Consider the following 22,732-nt stretch of genomic DNA (forward strand, 5'->3'; position numbering starts at 1 on the left):
GTGTTCAAATTTAACCAATAACCTTCAAACTCACTTTAAATTGGAGTCAGCACACACCTGTCAACAATTAAAGTGCCTCTGATCAACTCCAAATAAAGTTTAACTGTTCTAGTAGGCTTGTCCTGATATTTTTGTAGCCACATCTTTCAGCACAAGCCATGGTCCACAAAGAGATGCCAGAGCATCAGAGGTATCTCATTATTCATAGATATCAGTCAGGTGAAGGCTACAAAAGTCATTAAATATACCATGGAACGCTTTGAAGACTGTCATCATCAAGTGGAGAAAACATGGCACAACAAGACATTACCAAGAACAAGACATTTGACAAAAATTGATGATAAGACAAGAGGAAAATTGGTCAAGGAGGCTGCCAAGAGGCCGACAGCAGCACTGAAGGAGCTGCAAGAATTTCTGGCAAGTACTGGCTGTGTAGTACATGTGACAACAATCTGCCGACTTCTTCATATGTCTGTGCAAAACAAACATCCAGAAAAAATCTAAGCTCTACTTAATTTTCCAAAAATTCATCTGATATCTACCAAACGCATGTGGGAAAATGTGTTATGGTTTAATGAAACCAAGGTTAAACGTTTTGGACATAATTCCAAAAGGTATATTAGGCGCAAAAGCAACACTGCTCGTCACCAAAAGAACAGCATACCTACAGTGAAGCATGGTGGTGGCAGCATCACACTTTGGGGCTGTTTTTCTTCAGCTGGAACTGGGGCTTTATTCAGGGTGGACGGAATTTTGAACAGTTCCAAATACCAGTCAGTATTGGCAAAAACCTTCGGCCTCTGGTAGAAAACTGAAGATGAAAAGGAACTTCATCTTTCAGCACAACAATGACACAAAGGACACATCTAAATCAACTAAAGAATGGCTTCAGCGGTATAAGATTAAGGCTTTGGAATGGCCCAGCCTGAATCCAGACCTGAATCCCATTGAACATCTGTGGGGTAATCTGAAGAGGGCTGGGCACAGGAGATGCCCTCACATTTTGTCAGATTTTGAGCAGTTATGCAAAGAAGAGTGGGCTGTAGAAGAGTGCTGTAATAAATGCAAAAGATGTTGCAACAAAGTATTAGTTATATGTATTTAACCAGGTGATTTTAAGTTTTTTGTTTTATATTTTTTTGCTGTAAAGATTTATGTTTGTTTTTCAATTGCATTGTACAGGTTATAGGTCACATTAAATGTGAAAAAAGTTATGAAATTATTTGTCTTGCTTTAATTTTTTTACAACACAAAAACCTGGCATTTGAACAGGGGTGTGTAGACTTTTTATATCCACTGTATATAGAGCAATGCCAGCATTCAAAATAATAGACAACAAACTGATGGATTGGTCACCAGTAATGTGGGACACTCATTTTCGTCAAAACCTGCTTTCACCTGTTACCTACTCACCTGATTGTAATGAATTTATGAAATGTTCCAAAATATGTGTTCTGTATTGTATTACAATTTCTTAATTCATTTTGAGAATTGAGCAGACTATTCTGCAGATGATGACTTATATGATGAAATTGTGCTGACATGTTTTGAAGAGAACAACCATTACACTGAGAACTAACCAATTAAGATAGATCAACAAGATGCATTCTTTTGGAAAATGTACTAAATGTAGGATGGTTGTGTTAAGTGTTGGCTACTTGTACAAAACCATTTGCAAAGATGTACTAAGTGCTTGAGACATGTACAAAGCATTTGAAATGTGATGAAAGCAATGAGAAATGCCATTCTGTTATGAGAAACTGCAAGTTAGTTTGGGAATTTGTCCATGTTATTTTGAGAATGTCATCTCAGTTTCAAGAAATGAGCCAAACCAATGGAGAAAAACTGTAAAACACAAACATAAGACAAGATAAGAAAAGGGCATTCAGTTACATCATATATCAAACAAAAATCCAACATACTGACAAAGTCTAACATGAAATAACCCACAATATACAAAATACTTCATTAATAAATATTACAAAAATAAAAATAGCATTATTATTTAGGCTTTATGTAATTAGTATATTAATAAGGATAACTGAGTGAACATGTCTTCATTATATTTAGTGAGTAACTCAAACTCTACCAAAGGGTTTTTGTATGATGGGTGCATTAGTGTGTATCACTGTGTGTCTCGCGCAGTAATACACAGCTGTATCTTCAGTCTGCAGGTTCTGTCCTTGTAATGTTATTGTTTTAGTTCCTGTGTCACTAGACATGCTGAACTTGTGTTTCAGTTTATCATTGTGAGCTGAGTTCCCAGGATTAGCAATATATCCAATCCACTCCAGAGCTTTTCCTGCAGGTTGTCTGATCCAGGCTGTATAATAGCTAGAAACTGTATAAGAAACTTTACAGTTGATGGTCAGACTCTGACCTGGCTGGACCGTCATAGATCCAGGCTGAGTCAGTTCTTCACTGTAAACACCTGTAGATCATAAATACAAGATTATATATTGCACAGTATATGAAATACATACATTATAATATTATAATATCTATAATATATAAAATATTATAATATTATTATTGAGATTAATACAACATTCAGTCTGAGATAAAAGTGTTATTTACAGAGTAAGTAACTCACAGGAAGCAGCTGCCAGCAGGAGCAGCAGAGCTGTAGAGAACATGGTTTGTGTTGATGTTGGACCTGCAGGATCTTTTCTGACCTCCAGAGGTTCAGAGAGAGGGTCTCACCTTCTAATTTATATCCGGAGGGAATGCTTACATTTGCATACATTATAATTATTCATTAGGAGAGTTGCACATTCTAGAATGTAACTGTCAGTGTGCATTTACTTTATGTTTCTTTGTTTTACTCACTTTATGTTTAATTGAATATTATCATGTTTGTTTTTTATTCATGAAGATCTGTAAGATTGGTTAGCATTCAATTAATTTCAAAATTGTAATATGGTTGGTAAAACAGTATGTGAAGCCTTCAGAATCAATAGGATCTCTTCTCTGATTAATAAACAATTACTAATAAAATGTGTAATGATCATCACTGATGGCCAGTGCACCTGTGAAACCATTACATTCACAGTGAAAGAATATGAAGAAGTTTTGTCCTATAGCATATTGAGTTAGTCTTGATTAAGTTAATAATCTGTATTTTATCTTAATCAATGTTTAGCATGATCAATATGATATCTAGTTTTACTTTATGATCTCTGGTTAATTTTTTTTAATTAATTAAACGTAACCATGGGTAAAACTTTGTATGTGCTGTATTTACATTTACTGAGATAGGCTTCATGGCCTCTTCTCGGAGTTGGTATGAAAACCGTACATTTAATCAGTGTTTTTGAAATATCTATATAATCAGTGTATCTGAAATATGTGTGAGATATATATGAGCTTCACAAAGACTGGGGGTGGCTGAGATACGCAGACTGAGACCAAGAAAATACAATCTGTTTTTTTTTATTAGTCAGAACTCTGAAGCCTCACTGATTGGATGTTGTTTTTTCTTTATTTCCATTATTTTTGATTATCCATTACATTCCAAAAACATTGTTTTGTCCAGAATATTCACTGAATAAACTGGCAAAGCTATTTTTGCAATGGGACTTACTTGGTTTATGTTATATCACAGCAGATACAACATACATCAGAATCTTATTTGACTAAATCGTTCAATAGGTTCACTTACTTTTTCTAGCCTGCACTGGGGAGGCTTACTCAATCAAGTCCTCAATAAAAGACATTAGTAGCAGATCTGCAGAATAGTATTTATGTGTTATTACACTAGTTAGATAGTTAATCTTTGTCCATAGTATATAATGTGACTAAAGTTATAATTAGACAATATTTTATTAGTAACATTTTTGCTACAGTACATAATCATTTGCTTAAATGCAAACACCTGTGTTCTTTTCACTTGAAAGAGGTGAATGATGATATGATGTAACAGGTCTAGATAAAGGCGATTATAATTTTCTTATGATTATAAAGACTTAAGACTGACAGCACTTCTCAGAATACAATTAAATACGTGTCATATACAACAAATGCATTTATTTCTGGGTTTATTGTCATGCAGTAGTGGCCCAAAGCAGAGTGGAACTCTGTGATGCTGAGTGAAATTGAGCAGTGTTGGCGTAGCTGTGCTTGTTTATGCTGAATTTTCACCTTTGTTTAAATGAGAGTACTCACTTTTTATATTCCCATACACAAAATGTGCATAGACCTCGCCCACTAGTGAAAACCCAGGTTGAAGGTGCTGGAAAAGTGACTTTAGAAGAATATGATATTGTTCATAATAGAGAGCAGCTGATTATCTATATACTCTGCTAGTTATAGAAATATGGATTTGTTATAACACCTTTTCTTATGTCAGTATCCTTAGAAAAGGGCTTAAATTTGACATTCTAAGAAGAGAAATGTAAAGAGAGCAAAAAAAGGAACCCATGCTAGACCAGAAGCTAATGCTAGCCGACCCTAGCATTTACTCTCTCATAAATTCCTATAAAAATAAACTGGACTACCCTGTGGAGAACTCGCTCACACTGAAGCACTGGAGTCAAAGCGTCATAATGAAGATGATTTGTTATATGTTAAGGTGAAGAAAGCTGACTTCTTTTCATGGAAATTATTACTGTATATAATAAGCAGGGCTGTCAATGTTAAAGTGTTAATGCATGCGATCAATTTGCAACCAGTAACTCGTTATTTTTATTATCACAAATTAATTACGCAACGAAGTTTGAGCCCAAAAAACCAACAAACCCACAAACACACTGTTAAGTCTACCTTTTGCTCATAGACCTGCTGCACTGCTTAAATAATTTAAGATACATGAACATAAGACATATAAAAAGGGCACTGAATGACATCATACATCACACAAAAGTCCAACATGCTAACTCTAGTCTAACATAAACATAATCCACAATATACAACATTTTCATCAATAAATATTATAAAAATAAAAATAGCATTATTATTTAGGCTTTATGTAATTAGTATATTAATAAGGATAATTGAATGAACATGTGTTCATTATATTTAATGAATAACTCAAACTCTACATGCCAAAGGGTTTTTGTATGATGGGTGCATTAGTGTGTATCACTGTGTGTCTCTTGCGCAGTAATACACAGCTGTATCTTCAGTCTGCAGGTTCTGTCCTTGTAATGTTACTGTGTTAGTTCCAGTGTCTCTGGAGATGCTGAACTTGTTTTTCAGTTTATTATTGTAGTCTGTGCTACCACCCCAGTAGAAGCGTCCAATCCACTCCAGAGCTTTTCCTGCAGGTTGTTTGATCCAGGCTGTAGAATAGCTAGAAACTGAATATGAAACTTTACAGTTGATGGTCAGACTCTGACCTGGACGGATGATCATGGATCCAGGCTGAGTCAGTTCTTCACTGTGAACACCTGTAGATCATAAATACATGATTATATATTGCACAGTATATGAAATACATACATTATAATATTATAATATCATATTATTGAGATTATTGTAACATTCAGTCTGAGATAAAAGTGTTATTTACAGAGTAACTCACAGGAAGCAGCTGCCAGCAGGAGCAGCAGAGCTGTAGAGAACATGGTTTGTGTTGATGTTGGACCTGCAGGATCTTTTCTGCCCTCCAGAGGTTCAGAGAGAGGGTCTCACCTTAAAATTTATATCAGGAGGTATTACATACATTTGCATACATAATTAATTATTCATTAGGGGAATTGCATATTCTAGAACGTAACTGTCCGTGTGCATTTACTTCATGTTTAATTAAATATTATCATGTTTTTTTTTTAATCATGAAGATCTGTATGATTAGTCATCAGCAATTCAAAATTGTAGCATAAATACTTGGACTGGGTTTAGACTGGGTGAGGCTGAGATACGCTGAAATTCAGTCTGGTTATTTTGAATTAGTCAAAACTCTGAAGCCTAGCTGTTTGAATGTTGTTTTTTTTCCTTATTTCCTTAAATTTGTATTATCCATTACATTCCAAAACCTTGTTTTGTCCAGAAGAGTCGTTGAATAAACTGCAAAGTTGTTTTGGACTGGGATTTTTTGCTTATGTTGTATCACAGCAGATACAACATACATCAGGATCTTATTTGGCTAAATCTTTTAATAGCCTGGACTGAGGAGGCTAGCTCAATCAAGTCTTCAATCAAAGACATGAAGAGTAGATCTATAGTATATTACATTAGTTATATATTAGTTAGATTGTTTGTCAATAGTACAAAACGTTACTTAAATTATTAGCAGACAATATTTTATTAGTAATAATTTTGCAATGGTATATAATCCTTTGTTTAAATGCACACACCTTTGTTCTTATCACCTCTACATTTTCAAGCTAACAGGAAGATTCTAGTTCACATGAATCAGGTCTGGTTGAGGTATATACTGAATGAATCTGCTTGGCAGATTTTGCTGCATTTGATGAACTTTGGCTCCATCTTTTGTCACATTAATGGAAGTGCACGTCCAGTAGATTAACATGTAATGATGCAAAAGTGTTATGTGTTGCTACACAAGTTAAAAAATTAGAAGTACATCATAAATATCTAAATAATCAGATATGGACTAAGTGAGTTTCACACAGTTTACACCACTTCAGAATAACAGTGGTAGAACGTGGTATCAGATAATTAAAAGATCAATGTTTAACTTATACAGTAATTCACTTAACAGGAACATATTATTTAAAACTCACTTATTGCATGATTTAGTATTTCCATTAGGGTCTCGCCTGCCCCTATAAACACTCACAAACACAAGCTCGAAATAAAAAATCTATTCAGCTGTTTTTTGTAAGTGACTAAAAATATTTTGGTGCCAGAAATCATGAGCTGTTTATTCTTCAGCCAAATATGCGTAGAACCACCCGGGCACCACCCCTCACCCGTCAACCCCCACCAGAGCCCCAACTATCAGTTAAAGATCCTCCATTTAGGTTATTTTGTTTGAGAAACTCAGACAGTACACAGCTGGATTAGCGGGTGGACTTCGTCTGACTGAGGGATCTGTACCTACTTTCCGTGGTAAGTCAGCAGATGAGGGAGCTCAGCTACTGACTTACCACTTACTCTACGCTAATGTCTGAACTAATTATTGTTTGTTGTTTCTGTGATTTGAAAAAGTGAATTTGGAACTACTGTCCACTACAACTACAGAGATCAACCAAAGATCAGCAACACGAAGTGGTGAAAAACCTGAGAAATACTGAACATATTCAGCACCTGAATAGAGGTTTTGTGCTCTTACAATTTTTTTTATTTCTTTTACAATTACAATTAGAATTTGTATTAAAGTTTATTATCAAACATGAAACCTTGTTATGTACTGCTTACATTGAAATCCTCAAGATTTAGGTGTGTAATATCAGAAAATATCACAAAAATGCTGACCTGTTAATTCTGTAAGTTAACTATGTAAGTCACTATATATATATTTTTTTTGTTTGTTTTATGATAATTAAAGAAATTTTTATTCCCCTTTTAAACTTTTCTGATTTCTTTTCTGATTTGTGTGCAAAAGTTTAGCCACTTTACGTAGTCACAGTTTAATAACACCCTCTGTCAGAAATCACTTTTTTTTTTTACTTTTTTTTCCTGCTAGTTAAATATTTGTTCATTGTTTAATAAAATAATAAATGGTTTATACAATAATAAATGGTATATTATTCTGAGATACTCCTGACACAGAGGCCAGAAATGTAGGTCAGGGTACTCACTCTGTGTGATTTAAAGGTTTATTTTGGATCATTAACTTTATATTTAAGGAGTTATTGTCTTCAGCTTTAGCCTTTTCACTGCTGATTTTTTTAGCCGCGTTTTGTTGGTATTTGGTGGAATCTATATGTCCTTCCTTGTGCAGTACTGACAAATTATGAATAAAGTCATGATTCTGCCAAACTTCACAATTTGCAAGTTGGTCTTTTATTAAAATGCAGTTCTTCTTTTTTCCTAAACATATCTTTACTGATTGTATATTTATCTGTGTCGTAAAATGTAAAAACCTTTTCTGCCCTCCAGAGGTTCAGAGAGAGGGTCTCACCTTCAATTTTATATCAGGAGGTATCACTTAAGTTTGCATACATAATTAATTATGCATACAAGGGTGTTGCGTATAAGGTTTTTTGTTTCTGTGTAAAAAGGTTTCAGCTGCATTCTACACTTTTTACCCAGTAAAACACAATAAAAGTACTATTAATTTGGTTAGATTATGTTAGTTTGTCTTGATTACTTACATAATGATACAAAAGCATTTTATTAGTATTCTGTGCAAAACTGTACAAATATGCAAAGCGTTCAGCTATTTTTTTCAGTCTGCGCTGTGGATATTTAATCAGTGTGCTCAGTTAAGGACATGGACATGTTTTTTTTTTCTGTAATTGTCATTTAGATAAGTTTTATACCTCATTTCAGTACTAACCATTCATAAAAACAGGATATTTCAGTTTATTGCAACTGTACATAACATTTTAAAGGACTTCTTAAGGACTTCTTTAAGGATTTCTTATGCAATGTTAATTTTGCACTTTAATGTTTGGAACTAACAGATATGAACTGGGCTGGTTAAGTTAACTCATGTAACAGATGATTAGAATTTGTTTGATTATTTTTATTTCTCAGATGAGATTTTAAGACACATGTATAACTTTTCTTTGTTTGTTCTGGGTTTAATTTCCTACAACAGTTGCAGGAGAGAGTGTGGTACTGAGTTAATTTCAAGTTTTAGTGTTCTCCAAGCGTGATAAGCTTTCCAGTGTCTAGATTAAGACTAAAAGCTAACCTGCCTACAATCCCTTCAGCTAGCTAACAGCACGTCATGCTTAGAAAATACAACCAGAGAGCAGCAATATTTTCTAGTATTTTTTTTTTTTTTACAATGTTTTACAATGTTTTTTTTTTTTTTTTTGTTTTAAATGCTTTGCCAGCAAATATAAGCAGAGTTTAGCATTTTTTAAGTCCACTATAAAGGAAAATCAGAATGTATCATTCTAGTGTAAAATAACAGGGTGGTAAAGAACAATTTTATTGCCACAACTATAGTCATGTAAAGTGTATACTGTGGAACTTAAAATCTTTAATAAATTACATTCTTTGGCACATTTTATAAAACAGTGTACCATTTAATGGGTCACTCCAGACGTTCTATTGCCTCAGCAAATGATAAAATACAAGCACACATGCAGTAGATTAGCTGAAGATATATGCAGAACGATTCTCTGGTGTCTTTTTGTCAACAGGAACGAAGGCTAGTCAGTCTAAAGCTCTATCCGGACGGGATTTGTTTTTCAGGGGGACATCTGTGAAAAATATTTCACACTTTTATTCAGTGATATAAGTCTTTCATCCGGACTGCAATTGAAAAAACAGGAGGACCAGTGAGTTTTTAGGCTTTTTCTCAGTCACAACATTGCATTCAGTAGCTCCTCCATTTCCACACGCTGTTGTGTTTTTTACGTGGATCTCCGTGGAAACGTGTGCCCAAATTGTAATTACGGTGTGCGGCAGTGGACAAATAGCTATTTTATTAAACTCAAGGAGACGAAACTTACTGGAGGACCACAGAGTTTAGAGAAAAACAAAAATAATTCAGCCTGTAATTTTCTCAGAGGACGTCTGAGAAAAACACGTACATGATCGTTCTGGACAGGAATAAAATCACAGAGGATAAAAACCCCCATAAAAGAGATAATTACCCCAGAATCCCTTGAGATACTAATCCTTTCCAGATTGGGCTTAAAATGAGCACTTGATTTAATCAACTTTAGCTCTATCTGTTGTCAAATGAATGGTAGTGCACCTCCACAAGTAGAATTTGATATACATAATTAATTAAATTGGTTTTGGAAAAACCTTTTCTCAACCAAATTTGTTACTATTGTATTGCTTATATCTATCTAACAGACCTAGCATATTTTTATTTTAAATATGTCATTATTATAATTACTATTATTAAGACATATTATAACAATATGGATGTCTGCACTGGTTAAATGTTCACTTATTTACTGAGTGTGTTTAATAAATAGTAAATGTGTTTAAGTGTTTTTAGTTAATGTTACCAAATGATCATCTAATGATGAAACTTGTATATTTCTTTTTGGAAAAGTAATATTTGTTGCTATGCAAGTTTAGAATTAACTATATGTTTTAAACAATTAAATGTACATCACTAAGATCTAATTCATAAACAGTGAACTCTTTTTCATTTGCACTGTAAGTGAATGAGGAAGTTTTTGTACAGCTCTGCTGCTGTGTTTAACCACTGTGTGTGTCTGTCTGGCACAGTAATACACAGCAGTGTCTTCACTCTTCAGACTGTTCATCTGTAAATACAGCTGACTGCTGGAGGCAGATCTGGAGATTGTGAATCTTCCCTGAACTGACTGAGAATAGAAGATATTAAAGTTGCCTGTTGCAATTCTAGCAACCCACTCCAGTCCTTTTCCAGGAGCCTGTCTGATCCAGGCCATAGCATATCTACTGAATGTGAATCCAGATGCTGTACAGGTCAGTTTATGAGATTCTCCAGGCTTTATAATCACAGATTCAGACTGGGTGAAAGTTTGGCCCAGAATGCCTGTGGGAAATATACATGTTAAATATTGTAATATAATAGAAATTAAATAAAAAATAAATTGTTTTTATTGATTAAGTCGTATTCTCACCCTGCAGAAATATTACTATTAAAAATAAATCCACAATAATCCCCATAATTCCTTATTTCACAGCTGTGCTGTCAGGTAATGCAGCACAACTCAAACATCCAGCTTCACATATAAGAAGCAGCAGGAATTTGCATTGATCCCGCCTCACTGACCTCAAACACCAATCAAAAACCTGAGAAGACCTGATGATGATTTTAAAAGGATTGTGGTATGACCTGTGATGTTTTAATAAGATGTCATTACATGTAAGAATTGATACTTAATGTTATGTATACAGAACCAAATTCAAGATTATCAAGATAAAAATCAATAAAATAAGAATCAATTTTAGAATTAGAATAAGTAAAGAGAGAAAAGAGAGAAAATGTCACAATATCATATCAGATTTGCTCAGTATTTCTAGGAAAATAAAATGTAAAAATATATTCTAAAGCGACAAGTGCAATAATTCTTGATTAGCTTCACATACAGTGTGGAGTATGCTAACTCATCTATTAACTTAATAAATTCTGTAGAAAGAAAATAAAAAAAAATATTTAGAAAAAAATAAAATAAGAATTTTCATTAAATGTTCTACAGCAAACATGTAATATGAAAAATAAGATATGTTTCCAAGATGATTTCCTTTGCCAAGAAAAGTCTAAGATATAATATAATATGTAATATAATGTAAAGATGTTATGTAAAATGTATAGTCATTACTGTTACATTGTTGTTGTTACCAGTTGAATACTTCCTGCTACAATTTTTTTAAGTATTAGTCTTAATAAATTAAAAGTAAAACAATAAAAAATAAATAATAATAATAATAATAATAATAATAATAATAATAATAATAATAATAATAATAATAATATATATTTTTATTTTGATAGAATAGTCAGTTTGAATGACTAATTCTCATTCCTCAAACAAAACATCACTTTTTCTGGACTGCCTGCCACAATTTAGTCATGACAAGTAATGTTATCATTAGTTTAGCTAATGTTTAAATTTTTTGTGTTTCTTGAAATATTATTGTTATCATTAGCATTGGAATTATTATATATAAATTATTTTAATGTTTGTTTTATTTATTTTACCTGTAAGACACTTGAAGTGAAATGGAGGTCATAGCGAATTAAGTTTGTTAATTAGTTTTGATAAATAAGTAATGTGTATATAATAATGCTCATTACAATCACCATATTCTGCAATAACAGTTACTGGATGTTATTATACACACTCCACCAACTTTCACAAAGGCACAAACTAAAGCAATCAAAAATTTATTTACAGTACCAGTCAAAACTTAGACCTTAGTGTTAAATTTAAATAGCAAAAAGAAGCAGCATCCAAATAACACAGGATTCTTCCATAATAGGATCTTCCTGTCTCCTTCTTCACCTGTTCTACATATAATGTCTATGATGCTCCATGTCTTCTGGAGACGAGGATAAAACAACAACAACAAAAAGCATTGTTATATGTTACAATATCAGCATTGATATGTTTCATAATAATGCTTTTATACTAAAACTTCATATTTCAAAAATGGAAAATTTATAGCAGAACTTTCAGTGGAAGACAAGGTTTATTTGTTTATTTTATTGTTAAGCATTTTGTAGCATTTCTATTAATCCAATCATTGTCTCATATCTGTTTATTAGATTGTGAATAATGTGGATATACTGCCCCCTAAAGCTCATTTAAAGTAACTTGTTATTATAAAAGAGGCGCTGATGGTGTGAATGAGGGAAGTTGGGGGTTTTTGTACAGCCTCTACAGCAGACTGTATCACTGTGTGATTGCCGAGCGCAGTAATACACAGCGCTGTCCTCAGACTGGAAGTTCTGTCCCTGTAAAAACACTGTGTTGCTGGAAGAATCTCCACTGAAACTGATCTTGCTGTTCAGTGAATCTTTGGTGCCTTTTGATCCGGAACTTAAGAACCATCCAACCCATTCTGGAGCTTTTCCTGATGAGTGTCGTATCCAGTTAGTGTAGCCTCCACCTACAGCTGAATATCCAGTGATCTTACAGGAGATGGAGAAAGATTCTCCAGGTTTAACAACCATGACTGCAGGCTGATCCAGCTCTATACAATCAACCCCTGTAGATCACAGTTATGGAATTATTTAATTATATTAAATATCAAGATAAGAAACTATTTTTTTAAATATTGCCTGTGTGTTGAATACACTTACAGGATGCAGCAGCTGTTAGTAGCAGCAGTAGCTGGATCAGTGTGGAGAACATGGTGTTGGTGGTGGAAGCTGCACTGAGAAGAACTGCTCACTGATCTGTCCTGCAATAGTATATGTAGTTTTATAGGGTGCTGGATTTGCATGAGATTACTTGTACTTTGCATCAGATTCAGTAGAACTGCATACAGTGGTATGAAAAAAAATGGGCACCCCTGATCATTTTTATGATTTTCCTTTATAAATAATTGGTTGTTTGGATCAACAGTTTCAGTTAAATATATCATATAGCAGATAAACACAGTGATATTTGATCAGTTATATTGAACAAAATATAATTCGGTGGGTGCATACATTTGGGCACCCCAAGAGAAAAATTACATACATATTTTTTGGACCATTTTTCTACAAAACATCTCCAGTTCAGTCAAGTTTGATGGTTTCTGAGCATGAACAGCCTGCTTTAAGGTTCCCAGTACCTGCACTGATCACACAGACCCACAGCATGATAGAACCACCATCACATTTTAATGTGGGGAGCAGTAAAATGTGTGTGTCTTGGAATGCTGTGTTCTTTTTCCATCATGCATACCACCCTCCAAATGACTAAATTTTAATTTCATCAGTCCACAGCACTTCATTCTAAAATGAAGCTGGCCTGTTTAAATGTTCTTTAGCATACCTGAAGCGACTCTGTTTGTGGCATGTGCACAGAAAAGGCTTCTTCTGCATTTCTCTCCCATACAGCCTCTCCTTGTGTAAAGTGCGCTGAATAGCTGAATGATGCACAGTGACTCCATCTGCAGCTGGATGATGATGTAGGTCTTTGGAGCTGATCTGTGGGTTGATTATAACTGTTCTCACCATCCTTCTCCTCTGATTATCTGAGATTTTTCTTGACCTGCTACTAGAACTGTGCCTGTGCTCTTCCATTTGCTCACTCTGTTCCTCACAGTGGAAACTGACAGCTGAAATCTATGAGAGATTTTTGTATCCCTCCCCTAAACCATGATGTTGAACAGTCTTTGTTTTCAGGTAATTTGAGTGTTTTGTTCTGAGGCTTCGATGTTGCCGCTCTTCAGAGAAGATGCAAAGAGGAGAAAATCCCGCAATCGGCTCCTTAACCCTTTCTCATAACTGGATTCACCTGTGTATGTAGGTCAAGGGTCAATGAGCTTACCAAACAAATCCTGTGTTCCAATAATTAGTGCTAAAAGTGTTTAAATCAATAAATCGACAAAGGTCCCCAAATACACCTATAAAGAATTATTGCACACTTTCTGTAAATCCTATAAACTCTATTTCACTTCTCTAATATTCAAGGATTCAAGGATTCAAGGAGATTTTATTGTCATTCGCATCTTATGTGGTACATGAGGTGGAACGAAATTGTGATCTCACGATCCAGTTTACACCCAGGAGCTGTTATTAAATAGATATATAGATAAAAGTACAATAAAGGAATACAATAAAAATAGAATATACAAAATAGTTAAAGATAAATACCCCAATGAAATAAATAGAAAGAGTAGACAGGTTGCAACAACAAGTCCAGAGTGCAAATGTGCTATAGCAGCATGAAATGAATTAGAGCAGTAGAAATTAAAGTGTCTCAGTGCGGGTAAAGTGACCTTGTTTGTGCAGTAATTGTCCTTGTGTGTCAGTGCAGTGTGTTGTTAAGTGGAGTTTAAGAGTCTTACAGCTTCCGGAATGAAGCTGTTTCTCAGTCTGGTTGTTTTGCACTTGATGCTCCGCAGCCTCCGTCCTGAGGGAAGCGGGACAAAAAGTGCATGTGCTGGGTGGGTGGGATCCTTCCTGATGCAGGTGGCCCTCTTCCTGCATCTGGAGGTGTAGATGTCCATGGTGCTGGGGAAGCTGACTCCAACAATCCTCTGTGCAGCCTTCACCACCCTCTGCAGAGCTTTCCTGTCTGCAGCAGAGCAGACAGGAAAGATCACTGTGTTCATCTGCTATATTATATATTTAACCGAAATTGCTGATCCTAACAGACATTGATTTATAAAAGAAAATCATGAAAATGATCAGGGGTTGCCAAACTTTTTCAGACCACTGTGTATAATGCTTTTTAACCATTATGTCTCCGGGAGACTAGAAATAAAATAAAAAAGCAAAAAAACAACAGCATTGCACATCTGTTACAATATCAGCATTGATATTTTTTATATTAATGTTTTAAGCTAAAACTTCATATCTCCAAAATTGGATATTTATAGCAGAAGAAAGAAATGCTTAACTTTCAATAGAAGACAAGGTTTATTAGGTTATTTTATTCCTAAGCATTTTGTAGCATTTTTATTAATACAATCACGATGTAAAAATTTGAAAGCGTAAATCAAAAAATCACAACCCAGAAACATTTAAAATGTGTACAAATGCACTTATACATTCTCACAGGCATCTCTGTTAGTTCCAGTCTTATATCTGTTTATTAGATTGTGAATAATGTGGATATACTGCCCCCTAAAGCTCATTTAAAGTAGTTTGTTATTATAGAAGAGGTGCTGATGGTGTGAATGAGGGAAGTTGGGGGTTTTTGTACAGCCTCTACAGCAGACTGTATCACTGTGCATCTCGAGCGCAGTAATACACAGCGCTGTCCTCAGACTGGAAGTTCTGTCCTTTTAGATACGCTGTGTTGCTGGAAGATTCTGCAGTAAAACTGATCTTGCTTTTCAGTGTGTTTTTGGCTCCATTGTCACTTGTGCTGCAAAAATATCCAACCCATTCTGGAGCTTTTCCTGATGAGTGTCGTATCCAGTTAGTACAGCCTCCACTTAAAACTGAATATCCAGTGATCTTACAGGAGATGGAGAAAGATTCTCCAGGTCTAACAACCATGACTGCAGGCTGATCCAGCTCTATACAATCAACCCCTGTAGATCACAATTATTTGGTTATTATACTAAGATATCAAAACTATTATCAGCCTACACATTTTAATGTGTAATGTAGAAACCAGTAACTGCCATTCAATATTTGTTAAAGACACTTACAGGATGCAGCAGCTGTTAGTAGCAGCAGTAGATGGATCAGTGTGGAGAACATGGTGTGTGTGGAAGCTGCACCTTGAGGAGATGCTCACTGATCTGTCATACAATGGCGTAGACAGTTTTATAGGGGGTTTGATTTGCATGAGATTGAATGCACTGTTCCTCAGGTTCAGTATAACACTATATCACCACTGCTGCAACAAAACCTCAAGTCTCTAGAATAGTGTGTTCAGGTTCAGTGATGATATTTTAGGATTATTGGAGACTTCTTTACTTCTTTACTTCTTGTACTGTAAAAAAAAATATAAAGTAAAATGTTATTTTACATATACAGCACTTCATATAAAGGGGTTATAAAATGAAACTGAAACACCTGGTTTTAGACCACAATCATTTATTGTCCCGACGGACAGTTCTGGTGGAAACAGGAGAGTTGAGGTTCACACTGAATCCGTGGTTTTATGTTTTTTGGATACAATCCGGGCACCCGAACATCCCTTTCAGACAGCTTCCTCTTACAGTGTCCACAGTTAATCCTGTTGGATGTGGTTGGTTCTTCTAGGTGGTTTGCTGATGTTACCCTGGACACCAGGCTGCTCCAATTTAGCCATGAAACCTAAAATCCAACATATAGTAACACTCAGCAACGAAAAACATGGCAACTTGCTCTTATAGCCTTCAACACTAAGGTTAAGGCAGTTTACCATTATTATTGGGTTGGGTAATTGGCAGTGTAAATTGGAAGAAAATGGGATAAAAATTAGAAATAAAATTATGAAAAAAAAGTCAGAGCACTCCTGGCTTACAGGGAATGGTAAGTGAAACACTTATTATTATTGTTATTATTATTTTTTATTATTGTTATTAATTATTATTTTTTACATTACGCCCAAAACTCAACCATGATTAATGAAAGAGAATTAGTTTATGTCTTTTGAGCATTTTGAGTTGTGCAAGGTGTCGACACACCAACACACCCTAAATTTAGTTGCACTCTATGTCGGCTCGCCTATAGATCGCTAATGTATCAATAGACAAATATCAAGCCAAACATTTTAAATGTGGATAAATGCACATGTACTGTATATACACATTCCTATAAGACTTCTGTCCAACTTACAATCTTATATACGTTTTTAGTTTGTGAATAATAAGGATACACTGTCAACTGTAGGTCATTCAAGGCTGTTTATACAGAAGTGGGTATGAATGAGGGAAGTTGGGGGTTTTTGTACAGCCTCTACAGCAGACTGTATCACTGTGTGTACCGAGCGCAGTAATACACAGCGCTGTCCTCAGACTGGAAGTTCTGTCCCTGTAAAAACACTGTGTTGCTGGAAGATTCTGCAGTAAAACTGATCTTGCTTTTCAGTGTGTTTTGGGCTCCATTGTCACTTGTGCTGCAGAACCATCCAACCCATTCTGGAGCTTTTCCTGATGAGTGTCGTATCCAGTTAGTACAGCAGTAATTACAGCCACTTATAGCTGAATATCCAGTGATCTTACAGGAGAGGGAGAAAGATTCTCCAGGTTTAACAACCATGACTGCAGGCTGATCCAGCTCAATACAATCAACCCCTGTAGATCACAATTATTTGGTTATTATACTAAGATATCAAAACTATTTTCTACCTACACATTTTAATGTGTAATGTAGATACCAGTAACTACCATTCAATGTTTGTTAAAGACACTTACAGGATGCAGCAGCTGTTAGTAGCAGCAGTAGATGGATCAGTGTGGAGAACATGGTGTTGGTGGTGGAAGCTGCACTCACTGACTCTCTGCTCACTGATCTGTCTCTCTGAGAATAAAGCTTATGTAGTTTAATAGGAAGCTGATTTGCATGAGTTCACTTGTACTTTATCTCAGCTTCAGTAGAACAGTAGATCACCACTGTGTTCACATGCACTCAAAAATCTGTTCATAATCAGATTACTGCATTTTAATTATTAAAGTAGTTCATGTAATCAGCATGCTTTGCTTTCTTAGACTGCAGAATGATCTAGAAATATATTTAAGAAATATGATAGAGCATTAAATTTAATTCATTTCTGAATTACAGCTCAGTATTCATATTTATTTTAATAAATTTACTTTTTATGACGGACAGATGGTCTTGAGTTTTTTTGCGAAATGTCTTGGTAAACTTGGGAATTCATTTTTATATTCATGACGGGAATCTGTCCTGGCCCTGAGGCAGCAAAGCAGCCCCAAACCATGATGCTCCCCTGGGAATACTTAAATGGACTTGACAAACTGTACATTTATAAGGAAATATCATTGTGTGGGAATGATTTACTGGAAGCTGATGTGTCTAAGAATTAAGCTTATATCGTTCAACACCACTTAAACACCAAAATATGGTCACCCTTTGATATAATTTCCAACTCCAGTGATGATATTTTAAGAATCTTTGAGACTTCTTTACTCATCTTGCACTCTAAAAATTATGTATTTAAAACACTCAACATTTTAGTGGAACTTAACTAAAATTTAACATTAACATTATTAACATTATTCTGTGTTGATTTATTTTACATATGCAGCAGCACTGTAAAAAAATATTTTAGTTGGCCTAATTTAGGTTATGTAAAATTGTATTGTTCATTAGAACTGGTCAGAATCTTATATCTGCTCTTTATTAGATTGTGTATAATGTGGAAATCCTAAACCTAGTTTGTTATTATAGAAGAGTTGCTGATGGTGTGAATGAGGGAAGTTGTGGGTTTTTGTACAGCCTCTACAGCAGACTGTATCACTGTGTGTTCCGGACGCAGTAATACACAGCGCTGTCCTCAGACTGAAAGTTCTGCCCCTGTAAAAACACTGTGTTGCTGGAAGATTCTGCAGTGAAACTGATCTTGCTGTTCATTGTGCTTATTGCCCCACTCTTGGATAGGCTGCAGTACCATCCAATCCATTCTGGAGCTTTTCCTGATGAGTGTCGTATCCAGTTAGTACAGCAGTTATCACAGCTTCCTATAGCCTGATATCCAGTGATCTTACAGGAGATGGAGAAAGATTCTCCAGGTTTAACAACCATGACTGCAGGCTGATTCAGCTCTTTACACCAAACCCCTGCAGAAAACACTTTTATCAAGAATTATCAAGCATATATTAATGGTGTTGTTCCAGTTTCTAATATATGTAAAAAAAGCACTGGACAGCCAGTGTGTGTTGGATTCACTTACAGGATGCAGCAGCTGTTAGTAGCAGCAGTAGATGGATCAGTGTGGAGAACATGGTGTTGGTGGTGGAAGCTGCACTGAGAAGAACTGCTCACTGCTGTGTCATGCAATAGTATATGTAGTTTTATAGGGTGCTGGATTTGCATGAGATTGCTTGTACTTTGCATCAGATTCAGTAGAACTGCTTACATTGTATGAAAAAAATTGGGCATCCCTGATCATTTTTATGATTTTCCTATACTTCCTTATTTAATTTATATATGATTCCTCTGGGTGAAATCATGCGTGATTATGGGATATCTGATCACAGCTATGCAGATGACACTCAGATCTATATGGCCCTCTGCCCAAACAACTATGGTCCCATTGACTCAATGTGTAAATGCCTTGAGCAGATAAATAAATGGATGGGACAGAACTTTCTGCAGTTTATAAAGATAAAACAGATTATTTTATTTGGGAATAGTAATGAGAGGCACAGACTAGCTGCCTATCTGGATTCAAGAGGCCTAAAATCTAAAGAACTAGTGCGTAATCTTGGTGTACAAATAGACTCTGATCTCACTTTTAACAGTCATGTCAAAGCCGTCACCAAATCAGCATTTTATCACCTCAAGAACATCAATAAGATCAGAGATTTTCTGCCTAAATCAGACTTGGAGAAACTCAACCACGCCTTTATTTCTAGTAGGATTGATTACTGTAATGGACTCCTAACTGGACTCCCAAAAAAGACCATCAAACAGCTTCAGCTGATTCAGAATTCAGCATCCAGAGATCATCACCCCCATCCTTAAATCCCTACACTGGATACCAGTGTTTTTACAGAATAGACTTTAAGGTACTGTTACTGGTGTATAAATGTCTTAATGGTGCAGGACCAGCATATTTATCTGATGTTCTCCAGCAGTATGAGCCGAGCAGAGCTCTCAGATCATCAGGAACTGCTCAGTTAGAGCTGCCGAACTTAAAAGCTAAACATGGAGAGGCAGCGTTTAGCATTTAGCTGCTACACTGCTCTTAAATGGAACCAAGTGCTAGGTGCTCTGACTGTGAGACTGATGCTGTCTACTGCTCTCACTGAGGCGGCTCAGGGATTATATCACACGCAGCACCGTGCGCAGTGCCCTAGTGCCTGTAAATTTAATGGTCCAATGGAGGTAATTTAAAAACCAGGACATTTCCTCACTTTTGGAAAAAAAAAAAACGGGACGCCCGGGACAGGACGTGAAATACGGACATGTTCCGGGAAATACGGACGTTTGGTCACCCTACATTAGCTAACCTAGCTAGTTAATCACAACATTACACTGTGGCGCTCACCACTTACTATCTGGTGCTCACCACTTAGTATGTGGTGCTCATTACTTAGTAAATGGTGCTCCCCACGTAGTATGTGGTGCTTACCACTTTTTACATAAAAAAATACACCACATCCCTTTAGGAGCTGCGTAGAATCCTACCAGTGAAGTGTGGAGCTATTTTGAGTTTGTTAATAGTGTAAAAATAGTGATAATCATTATAATGTTTAAAACACCCCAATTGTCTCACCCCTATTTTCTCCTTTAAGGTAGAGGTTGTTTTCCAGTTCAAAGCTTCTGAACAGTCACGTATTTGTTGCTAAAAAAGTGCTTCTTCTATGCATCACTTAGTTAACCCTTTGAAACACACGTCCAGATGCTGTACAGGTCAGTTTATGAGATTCTCCAGGTCTTTTAACCACAGCTTCAGACTGGATGAAAGAATGCCTGTGGGAAAGATGCATGTAAATAAAAGTCAAACAATGCAACGTAATTACACTAATGACTGCAATTTATTAAAGATTGTAGATTATTAATTATTCTCACCATGTAGAAACATTATCATCAAGATCAGATTCAACATTAGCCTCATATTTGAAAGATTCCTCTTTATTGTGGCATTAGGTAATCTGACATACCTCAAAAGCTTCCCATAATATAGTCTAAATAGAACATGGATTTGAATGAATCCCACCTGACTTTCACCGAACACCAATAGAAAACAAGAACTTTAGACCATTACACAGAGATCATTAACCACGCACACCTCTAGAGACTCATGCTTGTTAAAACCTTTTTTGAAATCAATATTTTTTTTCAAGCAAAAAAAAAAGAATGATAAAATAAGTGTACTAAATTTGTATTTGTTTCCAGTAAAAAAAAAACAACAACAAATATTATTAATAACAAGTTATTAAATGATACATTGCTACCTAAATACATTGATCTGTATATCTGTGAAGACATTTGTTGTTTGGTTGTTTTTATTGTTCTTTTATCCAGCAATTGATCATAGTTCTAAGGGTAGTCAGTACATTAAAAATACAACACATTCAGACACTAATGTTGCGTTTTTATTTTATTTGAGTTTTTTTCTACATTTTCTCCCCAATTTACAGGGCTAATTACCCAACCCACTTATTAGGACTCAGGACTCCCCCTACTAGTGATGCCCCAACACCAGGAGGGTAGAAGACTAGCACACGCCTCCTCCGATACATGTGAAGACATACTCCCCCTCTTTTTTAGCACTGTGCATCACAGTGCTAATGCTCACAGGAAAAAGCGCAGCGAATCGGTTCTGATACATCAGCTCACAGACGCAGCCTTGTGCTGATCGACATCACCCTAGGAGTAATGTGGAAGAGAGCACCATCTACTGTACCCACCCAGAGAGAGCAAGGCCAGTTGTGATCTCTCAGGGCTCTGGTAGCTGATGGCCAACTATATGAACAGGATTTGAGTCGGCAATTTTCTGATCACAGCATGATCATGATCTTAGACCAGAAATTTATAGTGCGAAAGATTTGGTAATCCCTGTCCAAGGAAAAAGTGTGTTTACAGGCTCCATATAATCAAATCATAATCATATTTCTACAGTTAACAACATCACCAAATGTCTTCAAGTACTTTTACAGTAAATACTGCATATGTGCAGGATATTCAGGTTAAAGCCGGTTAAATCTGGTTAAATCAGGTTAAATCAGGTTAAAGCCTAGAGGTTAAATTTGAAAATGCATGCCCACAAACATAGCTGAATAGCTATGAAAAAAATAAAAAAACATGCACCAATATAGAGAACGTTGTTAGAAGGGCATCAATTTTAACTATTAGAAACCATAAAAAAGATCCATATTTACCAAATTCAAATCAAATCAAATGTATTTGCAAAGCGCTTTTTACAACAGAAACATGATCACAGCACAAATAATTAGGCAAAACATCAAACATAGAAAATACAGAATACAGGACCCCCAGTGAAAAACTCCCTCAGAGCTGCAGGAGGAGGAAGAAACCTTGGGAGGACCAAGACCCACATATAAGGGGGGACAATCCTACCACTGGTCAAACGGCTTTTAAATTAAAATTTAAAAAGTCTTTTATACATCCACATAGGTTTTATATATTCAGGAGTATAGCAGCACCACTAATGGAAGCAGTTAGAGTTCATGTAAGCTTGGATGTATTCAGTAGAGTAAGATAGATGATGAGCAGCTGATCTGTGGTGGGTAAAGTTTGTCCATGTTTACAAAAAGATGCAACAGCAAGTATTAGGTTTCCATTACATTCTTCTGTGAGGTTGTTACCTTAAATTCACTTTAAATGTGTTAATAGGATTACTGACAAAATCTGCTATTTTTTTTAGGTTTGCTCACTTTTAAAGAACTGGTTATC

General features: G+C 35.5%; 2 gene segments (V, D, J or C); both read right to left on the reverse strand.

The window, feature by feature from the left end:
- Positions 1 to 4,954: 4,954 nt before the first annotated feature.
- On the reverse strand, positions 4,955 to 5,616 carry LOC103033487 (Ig heavy chain V region PJ14-like). The segment is given in 2 exon segments: positions 4,955 to 5,387; positions 5,522 to 5,616. Coding segments are annotated over 2 exon segments (351 nt in total).
- Positions 5,617 to 12,340: 6,724 nt separating this feature from the next.
- On the reverse strand, positions 12,341 to 12,929 carry LOC111190151 (Ig heavy chain V region 3-6-like). The segment is given in 2 exon segments: positions 12,341 to 12,744; positions 12,839 to 12,929. Coding segments are annotated over 2 exon segments (456 nt in total).
- Between the last annotated feature and the right edge of the window lie 9,803 nt (positions 12,930 to 22,732).

This window comes from Astyanax mexicanus, chromosome 19 (genome assembly GCF_023375975.1).
Source record: "Astyanax mexicanus isolate ESR-SI-001 chromosome 19, AstMex3_surface, whole genome shotgun sequence".
NCBI lineage: Eukaryota > Metazoa > Chordata > Actinopteri > Characiformes > Acestrorhamphidae > Astyanax > Astyanax mexicanus.